The sequence below is a fragment of the Perognathus longimembris genome, chromosome 1 (assembly GCF_023159225.1).
Source record: "Perognathus longimembris pacificus isolate PPM17 chromosome 1, ASM2315922v1, whole genome shotgun sequence".
Lineage (NCBI taxonomy): Eukaryota > Metazoa > Chordata > Mammalia > Rodentia > Heteromyidae > Perognathus > Perognathus longimembris.
This window is the reverse complement of record NC_063161.1, coordinates 156,594,297-156,603,783: the sequence shown is the minus strand read 5'-3', so window position 1 is coordinate 156,603,783 and position 9,487 is coordinate 156,594,297. Positions and strand designations below refer to the sequence as shown.

The 9,487-nt window shown below is 57.1% G+C and overlaps 1 protein-coding gene across 21 annotated transcripts in view; it reads right to left on the bottom strand.

The window, feature by feature from the left end:
- Positions 1 to 203: 203 nt before the first annotated feature.
- Positions 204 to 9,487, bottom strand: part of Dnm1 (dynamin 1) — a 45,173-nt gene continuing 35,889 nt past the window's right edge. For 4 of the 21 annotated variants that reach the window (XM_048343793.1, XM_048343848.1, XM_048343785.1 and 1 more), the window contains 7 exons: positions 9,328 to 9,437; positions 7,866 to 7,977; positions 6,797 to 6,808; positions 6,318 to 6,488; positions 4,773 to 5,014; positions 4,185 to 4,403; positions 204 to 1,394 (listed from right to left, as the gene is read on the bottom strand). In XM_048343793.1, coding sequence (XP_048199750.1) covers positions 1,322 to 1,394; positions 4,185 to 4,403; positions 4,773 to 5,014; positions 6,318 to 6,488; positions 6,797 to 6,808; positions 7,866 to 7,977; positions 9,328 to 9,437 — 939 coding nt within the window. In that variant the 3' untranslated portion in view covers positions 204 to 1,321. Of the gene's footprint in view, positions 1,395 to 2,147; positions 2,185 to 2,623; positions 2,626 to 4,184; positions 4,404 to 4,772; positions 5,015 to 6,317; positions 6,489 to 6,796; positions 6,809 to 7,865; positions 7,978 to 9,327; positions 9,438 to 9,487 lie in introns of all 21 variants that reach the window. The other 17 variants (XM_048343867.1, XM_048343802.1, XM_048343811.1 and 14 more) reach the window with 12 other exon arrangements.

Sequence of the window (9,487 nt, the reverse complement as noted above, 5' to 3'; positions counted from 1 at the left end):
AGCCCAGTTCACGGCCCTGCTCATCAGTGGCTGGAGCGGGGCTTACAGGATGAGGACACACCAACTCCCAGGGGCTTTTCAAGTGGCAGCCAGCCTTGACAGCACCCCGTGATGGCCCTTCCTCACCCCTCACCCTGCACCCTGGTGCTTACACTCCCCCCCCCACCCCGATCTCCACAAAGAATGCAGCACAGGACACAGGATTCCCCATCATCCAGAAATGGGTTTTATTCTCAGCCAAGAGACATCAAGACTGGTGGTGGTCAGAGGAGCCCACAGCTGCCAGCGTAGCACCTCGGTGCTGCAGGGGGGGGCAGGGGGCTGGCTGTCCTCAGGCCGAGCAGGACAGGGAGGCTCACTGGAGCGGCACGCTGGAGGGGGGGGTGTCAGGGTGACAGTGTTCCCTTGTCGTTGGGCCACAAGACTCCACAAGGACAGCATGGTAGTTTATTCCCAACACTAGAGGCGAGGCTGTGGCGGCCATATATATGTATATGTATATATATATGAATATTTATAGATATTTATAGAACAGGGCAGGAGCAATACCACAGAGGGGCACAAGTTTTCACCAACGTCACGCCTGGATGTTTCAGCTCACCACTACAAGAGACTAAGTCACAGATGGAGGGGACACTTTGGGACTGGGGAGCCACTGTCAAGTCACAGAACAGCCATCCAGGCAGGCTCGGGAAGGGAGGTGTCCGTGGAGTAGGAGGGATCTGGTTAGAGGTCGAAGGGGGGCCTGGGGCTCTCAGGACGGGATGGACTTGCCTGACCCGATCGGCTGGCAGTTGGAGAGAAAGCCAAGAGAGAAAACAGGAGAGAGAAAAGGAAGGAGAGCTGGTAAGGCAAGAGTGGCCACCCCCTGACACGGGAGGGGATGGAGCAGGTGGGATGTGGGCGACATTTCTGGAAAAGACAGACAGATGGGAAAAGGGAGGAAGATAGATGGGAGGAGCTGACCGGGCTTTAGCTCCCAGGAAGTCCAGCGGGAGGCTACCTCCCCCACCACACACACGGCGCACGCAGCACCCAGACTGTACCCCAGCTCTCACACGCCCATCTCCCGGGCTGGCCTCTCCTCTGATCACCCTGAATTCCATGTCACTGGCCCAGGGCCACCCCTAGCCTCAGGGAAGACCATGCAACAGTCCTCCAGGCTGGAGGAAGAAGCCTGCTTGAACTCGGAGGGCAAAGCTAAAAGGGACGGCTGGAGGGCGCGCTGGAGGCCCCTCGGGTGGTCAGAAAGCCCAGGAGTCCTCTGAGGGGATCCTGGGGAGAATGGGAGGCAGGCAGCTGATGCCAGTGGCCACAAGACTTATAAGTCTAAGAGGGGAGCCTCAGCTGGTCGGGGGGCTGCAGGTCGCGTAGGTGAGGCTGGGCCCTTCCTGCTGGGGAAAAGCAGAAGAGCACGAGTCAGTGGCTGGCAGGGTCGTCCTACTGGGAGGAACTCAGAGAAGCTGGCTTGCCAAGGTCCACAGACACTGTACCGCCCCTGGCTGAATTCTCAGGTCACCTTGGGAGCAGCAGGCTAAGGTGCCGGAGCCTGCAGGCTGAAGACAGGGCTTCCGGTCGCCAATGTGTCAGTACCAAAGAGGAGGGGAAGGGGGCGATGTGGCCCTGCCTGGCTTGTGACAGGAGCTCTGCCCTGACCGGTGTCTCTTCCAGAAATCATCCAACAACCAGCGCCTCCACTCAGTCTGTGTCCGTCCCAGCACCACCCTTTCCCTGTGGCTCAGCGGCACGGCACTCCCAGGATGGAGTGCAATGGCCTCCAGCTTCCTCAGAGCCCAGACAGACAGCCCTCCTAAGCTCCCAGCCCCTACACGGCGAACCAGGAGCTCTCTGGCCTCTCTGACAGCTCCAGGGAGCACCCACATCTGCCACGAGTGGAGAGCCTGTCCCCAGGGCCCTCAGCTCAGCCACCGAGGCCCCGGGCAGCAGCGCTGAGTCCCGAGGCTCACTGGGGAGGGTGAGAGAGTCAGCTGGCAGAGGACAGAAAGAAAAGAGGGAGTCTGGAGCTGCAGAAAGGAGAGGGTGGAGCCTGGCTCTGAGGTCCCAAGTGCACCCCCCTGGTGTGGAGCTGGTGCAGCTAGGGGGCGCAGACACACCATTCATGCAGCAGGCTGAGAGCAAGGACCTACCGTGGCTGACGCTCCTCAGGGGTCACTGATAGTGATTCTGAAAGACAGCACGAAATCAACAGGGCAGTTCACACGCACGGCAGGCCTGGGGGGGGGGCGGGGGCCACACGCACGCACACGCCCGGGCGTGCACACACACATGCTGTGAGGCCCCATGGCCTGCATGCACACGCTAACACACATGCCCACAAACCACACGCGTACACCCCTCCCCCACCGCCCAGTGCCCAGCACGCTCGCTGGCGGGCACGTGCAGCACGGACCTCGGGGCATGCAGCCACCCGGCACACTGAAGCACACGCGTGGGCTGTCACAACACAGAAGCTCGCCCCAGACAGAAGGCATTTGCACCAGCTCCCAGTGCACTCGTGCCTCGAGTGCTTGGAGGGCCACCCTATGGCTTCGTAAGGGGCAGACCTTGCTTTCTAGGATCCAGTTGCCATTTCTCTGCCCAAGAGCCTGCCGTAGCACTCCACTGCTACACACTGAATCACGCCCCCTGCCCCCCCCCCCCCGTGGCCTTGGATGGCTCTCTGGAGAGAAGCCTGTCCCACGCTATCCACAGGCCTCTTCGTTTTGTCTGTATTCTGTCTGATCAGGGGCTCACCTCACCACATCCCACGCTAAGCCTTTGCCCACACAGGTGCTCCCTACACCGATGCCCTCTTCATTCCTCACAACCTGAGCCCTATGCCCATATCCCACTGAAAGCAAGAAGCTCTCGAGACTGTCTCTTCCTCCAAGAAAGGCCATGCCTCACCAAACGTCTCCAGTGCATTAGGAAGACTGAAGTTAGAACAGACACCCAACCTTACAGGTCCTGTGTCACAACTCGACATAGACTTGGGCATGTTAAATACCAGTAAGACTCTGAAATCACACTGGAAGTTTGCAAAGTATTCTTCTAACCACATTTGCTATTAATATAGCATCCGTTCCACCAGTGGATACCCACACCATCCTGGGATAAAGGCAGAAAGTTGTCATTCGGCACAAGAAACTGAGGCCCCAAGAGGGTAATGACTAAAAGGCCAGGGGTGAACCAGCACAGTCCAGGGCTCTTGCCTAAGAATGTGCTTCCTGCCTCTAGATGTGCCCAGCCCCCCCCCCCCCCAGCCACCTGGAAACATAGAGATGTTATTGATCTGATGGTGTGCTCTTCCCCAGACAACCTGGCTGGTGAAAACAGGCAAACTGAGTCAGTTACTTGAGTGAACTTCTTTGCAAGTGCATCACGGCTCTCAAAGCAAAGCCTTCTTGATGGAATGAAGGATCCTTTTCCCTGAAAAGCTCTGGGAATGGGGCAGCCTCACACGCTCCTGTCCTTGTACCCACCTTCACCACATTGGTCCAGGCCACCAAATTGCCCGGTGGTGCCCAGATCCCATCCCAGATGCTTCCTGTCCTGCCCATGCCTGGGTGCCACTCTCAACAGTCACACTGGTGTGCACGCCCACACGCATATCACACACCTTGCTAGCCACACAGTCAGCCTGGCCTCTGTTCCTGGGGGTCAGAGGCTGGACATGACTCTAGGACAGCTCCAAAGATTCCAGGACTTGGGAAGTGAAGGCATCAGGAGTTCCCCCAATGGAACTGAGAGGCTCTGGGTTCAGACTCCTAGCCCTGAGGTAGACTTACCAGGGGGCTGGGAAGGGAAATGAGGATGGAATGGAGGACGGAGAGCAAGAAGGAAAGGAGGAAAGGCAATGTGTGGAAGGCCAGGGGTGGAAATGAAAAAAAGAGGGAAGCGCCATGCAAGTGCTGGAAAAAAAAAAGAGGGCAAGTGGGATGAGCCCGACAGCCCCCTCCCCCCAAACGACCACCTCTGGGACTCAGCGCTCCCTGGGGGCAGGCTCCGCCAGCCCACGGTCTGCACCGCACACACCGTGGTTCCGGCAACCCACGGTCTGAGTGCCTAAGGAGGGAGCGGGCCGGCTCGGCAGCCAGGGCCGAGGCTTTAGAATCAGATTCCCCCTCCCTCTGGAGCCACGCCCTTCCCAGCGGCCTAGCCCGCCGCTTCCAGCCGCCACTCACCTGGGGACCCCGGGCGGGGCGCGGTTGGGGCGCGAGGGCACCTGGGGAGGAGGACCGAAGGGGTCAGGGGAAGCCCCCGGCCTGGAGGGCACGGGGGGCGCCCCCCCCAGGGCGGATCCAGCAGGCGGAGGCCCAGGAGCAGGGCCCCGCGACCCGGGCCGGGCTGGGGGCACGGCGGGGGCTCGGCGCTGCGGCGTGGGGCTGGACGTGGGCGACCTGCTGGCGACGAGAAGGTGGAGAACGAGGGACAGGGATGAGCGGCCCCGGCCCAGGCAAGAGGCCCCGCCCCCAGCCCAACGCAGGCTCCGCCCATGCACGCAAGCCCCGCCACACTGCACTCTGGGGTCCTCGCAGGAGCCTAAGCCCCGCCCACATCGGCGCCAAGGCTCCACCTCCACCCGGCCCCGCAGCCAGCCAGCGCTCCACGGCAAGCCCCGCCCCGCGTCAAGCCCCGCCCAGTTCTAAGCTCCGCCCCTCGCTCCAGGTGGGAGCTCCGGAGACGCGGGCGCGCCACTGCCCGGCCTCCGGCCCTCCTCCCGCGGGCCCCTGGCTGGGGGGCTTTGGTGCCTTGGGGGCCGGCCCTGGTACCTGCGTCCGGCCGGTACGCTCTGCACCTGCAGCCAGGAGTCGTCCACGGGCGGGGGCATGGGCGTGCTGACGGTGGTCGTGTTGATGTCGCCGATGATGCTGAGGGCCTCCTTCAGGGCGTGGTACATGCGCAGCATCTCGTCGCGGCGCTGGGCCTGCTCCGCCGACTCCTCCATCAGGGTGTTCTGATCCCCGCACGAATACAGGTTGGCCAGCAGCTCCGAGAAGATGAATTCCTTGGTCTGCGGGCAGATGGGCAAAGAAAAGACAGGGCTGGGACATGACGCTGGTGCTGCCCCCCAGCACGCCTGTCGGGTCTATCCTGGGCAGTGTGCTGCTGATATAGCTTGGTGCCTAAACTCTCAGATGGACCCCAACCCCACTCTTCTGCCCTTTTCTGGACACTGAGATCCAGAAAGAAGAAGTGATTTGTCCAAGGTCACAGATCTGGGAAGAGACTCAGAAAGCACCTACTAGGAAACTGCCTATTCAGTTTTAGGGACATTCCAAAGGCTTCTTTATGCCCCCCTGAAACAAAATATAAAAAGGTGATAGTTGGAAAGTTGTGGGGGGGGGGCTGGGAATAGGGCCTAGTGGTAAGACTGCTTGCCTTGTATACATACATGAAGCCCTGGGTTCGATTTCTCAGCACCACATATATAGAAAAGGCCAGAAGTGGTGCTGTGGCTCAAGTTGGCAGAGTGCTAGCCTTGAGCAAAAAGAAGCCAGGGACAGTGCTCAGGCCCTGAGTCCAAGGCCCAGGACTGGCAAAAAAGAAAAAAAAAAGAAGCTCAGGGACAGTGCCCAGGTCCTGAGTTCAATCCCCAGATCTGGCAAACACACACACACACATGCACACACACACATACACATATTAAGTGGGACACGGTGTTATGTGCCTGAATTCCAGAGCTCAGAAGGCTGAGGCAGGAGCATTGTAAGTTTCAGGCTAGCCTAGGTACATAGAAAGACCCTGTCTCAAATAATAAATCAAAATTCTACATTGATAACATATTGGGGAATAATAAAAGGAGGATTGCCATCCAAAACCAGTTTGGGCAAAATTAGCTTGAGACCTTATCTGAAAAACGAAACAGCAAAAGAACCTGGAGCATGGATCAAGTGGTAGAGTGCAAATTGGATTTCTGAATTCAATCTCCAATACTGTGAAAAAAAATACTATTTTGAATCTCTTTTGCTTAAAGTAGATATCAAAGTGGTTTTATTGGTAGGTGTGTGTTTTGTTTCTAGGGATCAAACTAGGTCCTGAGCATACGAAGCACAAAGCTCGAACACCAAAGTACATCTCCAGCTGGTTTTTTGGGTTTTTTTGCTTCTGTTTGCATGGCTACAGAAAAATGTAAGATTATCGGTTAAGCCCACGTCCTATTTTTACTGGACGGCTTTGGGCTGACCTTACATCTCTCCCTAGTCCTGGTTGCATGGGCTGGCCAGTGTCTTCTCCTAGGCCAACCCCACTGCCTCCCTCCCAGACGCCCAAGAGTATCCTGGCCCCGCCCCCACCCCCCCAACCCCCGCACGCACATTGTTGATCATGAGGTGCATGATGGTCTTGGGCATGAGGTCCCGAACAGTCTTGTTGACAATGGCCATGTACGAGTCCACCAGGTTCCGGATGGTCTCCACCTGCCTCTCCAGCTGCGGGTCCATGGAGTGCATGAAGCTGTCTGAGCCATTCTCCTCAGTCTCGCTGGCCTGCCATTGGGAACAGAAGTGTCTCAATGTGTCCAGGCCCCCGGCAGCCAGGTTCCAGGCATCCTTGGGACCTCGTCCCCTTCAAGGATGCCCGAAACACGGAGGCAATAAGAAAAGCTCAGGGTCCTGCCCACCCCAGTGCCATGGAAGATCCTTGGTTCCCCTCATTCAGCCTTGTCTGACTCCAAGTTTGCCTCCATTTCCCAATCCAGACATGAGGAAGAACCCCTCCAAGCTCCCTCGCTTGGAGACCTGGCCAGACCTGGTCTGGAGGCCCCTGGCAGGAGGTAAGGGAGAGGCCCACTCACTTTCTCCTTGTCCTGGAAGGCCCAGGCCAGAGCCACCGAGGCCACCGCACCAGTATCACCACCGCCACGGCCACGAGAGAGCACAGCAACGCAGACACACACACACACACAGAGAAAGAAGAAGGACTGAGTGAACTCGGGGCACCACATCCCAACCCTGACACCTCTAGATACTACCATAGCCAAAAGGAAAGAAGATAGAAGGCAGCCACAAGAAGCCACCACCACCAAATGAAGGGGTGCAGAAGAGGACACACAAAACCTCCACCGAGCCAGCCCTGGTGGCTCACCCCTGTAATACTAGCTACTCAGGAGGCTGAGATCTGAGGATTAGTTCCAAGCCAATCTGGGAAGAAAAGTCTGTAAGACTCTTATCTCCAATTAGCCAGTGAAAGGCCAGAAGCAGAGGTGTGGCTCAAGTGGCAGAGTGAGAGCCTTAAGCAGAAAAAGCCAAGCTAGGAGTTCAAGCCAGGAGTTCAAGCCCCAATGCCAGCATAAAACAAACAAATAACTTTCCACTGGAAGATGGGAGAACTAATTCTGATCCCACCCCAGGGTAGGTGTGGGGGGCACTGTCCCTGAGCCTTTCAGCTCAAGGCTAGTGCTCTACCACTTGAGCCACTGTACCAATTCTGGTTTTCTGGTGGTTAACGAGATAAAGAGGCTTATGGACTTTCCTGCCTCGGCTGGGTTTGAACCGAGATCCTCAGATCTCAGCCTCCTGAGTAGCTGGGATTATAGGCATGAGCTGCCGGTGCCTGGCAGAGATGGCTTTTTTTTTTTTTTTTGCCAGTCCTGGGCCTTGAACTCAGGGCCTGAGCACTGTCCCTGGCTTCCTTTTGCTCAAGGCTAGCACTCTGCCACTTGAGCCACAGCGCCCCTTCTGGCCATTTTCTGTATATGTGGTGCTGGGGAATTGAACCCAGGGCCTCATGTATACGAGGCAAGCTCTCTTGCCACTAGGCCATATCCCCAGCCCAGAGATGGCTTTTTATGAGCCAAAGAAGGGCTCGGAAAAGGGGCCTGACTTGCCATGCTAGCATGGCCCCACCCTCCCCATTCTGCTCACCCCCACGCGCTCGGGGTACACGCCAGCCCTCAGGAAGGAGGCTTTCCAGCTGTCCACCTCTTCCTGGGTCTCACAGGCCAGTTCCAGCTGTCGGTAATCCTTGTAGACATTCCTGGGGCAGACAGAGAGAAATGGGGTAGAGCCCCACCCTCCATGGGAGTTACGGGGATGCAAGGGCTTTGGGGTTCATCATCACACACCACGCCTCTCCCAATGCCTCGGTTTCCTCATCCAGAAGCCTCGCTCATTGCGAAGCTTCAGCGAAACGAGCAGTAAAATGCTTCAGAAAGGGACTTGAGCCCTCAGTGAAAGGGACACTCAGTCAGGCAGAGCGGTGCAAGTGTGAAACCCCAGCCCTTAGGAGGCGGAGGCAGAAAGATTGCAAATCCATAGTAAGACTGTCTCAAGGGGCTGGGAATATGGCCTAGTGGTAAAGTGCTCGCCTCGTATACATGAAGCCCTGGGTTCGATTCCCTAGCACCACATATATAGAAAAAAGCCGGAAGTGGTGCTGTGGCTCAAGTGGCAGAGTGCTAGCCTTGAGCAAAAAAGAAGCCACGGACAGTACTCAGGCCCTGAGTTCATGCCCCAGGACTGGCAACAAAAAACAAAACAAGACTGTCTCAATAAATCAATACATAAATTCCTAGGCATTGTGGGGGGGGGGAGGGGGAGGCGAACACCTGTAATCCTAGTTACTTAGGAGGCTGAGCTATGAAGATTGAGGTTCAAAGACAGCCTGAGCAGGAGAGTCCATGAGACTCTTTTCTCCAATTAACCACCAAAAAGCCAAAAGTGGAGCTGTGGTTCAAGGGGTAGAGTGCTAGCCTTGATTGGAAACGCTAAGGGACAGCACCCTGGCCTCAGTTGAAGTCCCGGGACCAGCGATAAATAAGTAATAAAACAGTACCCAACCCAACCCAATCACCTGGATCTCAGACCTCCCACTGGCAGCCTTCCTGGCTTTCAGAAGACCCCCCCCCCCCGCCAGTTGACAGCTTGAACCCTAGTCTCTGGGTAAAAGAAGAGAGTCCACGAGAGTCAGACTGAGGTTGGGAGTCCTACTCCCTGCCCCACGGGGCACTGGGCAACACAGGAAGGGACAAGGTCCGGCCAGGACTCCTCTCTGTCCCTAGTGTTCATCTCATGGTGAACAGAGCAAAAGGGAGGGGAGGGAAGAAAGAAGGAGGGAGGGAGAGAATTGGGGAGGGAGCGAGGGTAGGAAGGAAAGAAGGAAAAAGAGGAGAGAAGGGGAGAAGAAAGAAGGGAGGGACGGAGAGAATGAGGGGAAGAAACCTAGACAGGGTGTCTAGCACACAGTAGGAAATCTGTCAAGTGAATGGCTTGCTCCAGGCCATGGGCAGCTCCCTCTCCATCCCTGGTCTCCCCTCCTCTATAAGGGGGGGTCTAGGGCCTGCAGGGTAGGGTCCCCCAGTCACCCTGAACAGGAACAGGCAGGCACCTCTGCTCCGTGTTGAAGAGGGCAAAAATGTGCTTGCTTGACATGAAGCCCTTCTCCACGTCCCGCAGCTTCAGGTTGTCCACGGACAGCATGTATTTCTTCTCTTTCTCCTGTGGGGAGGAGTGAGGGCTAAGTCACAGGGCCATACCTCAGTCTCTCC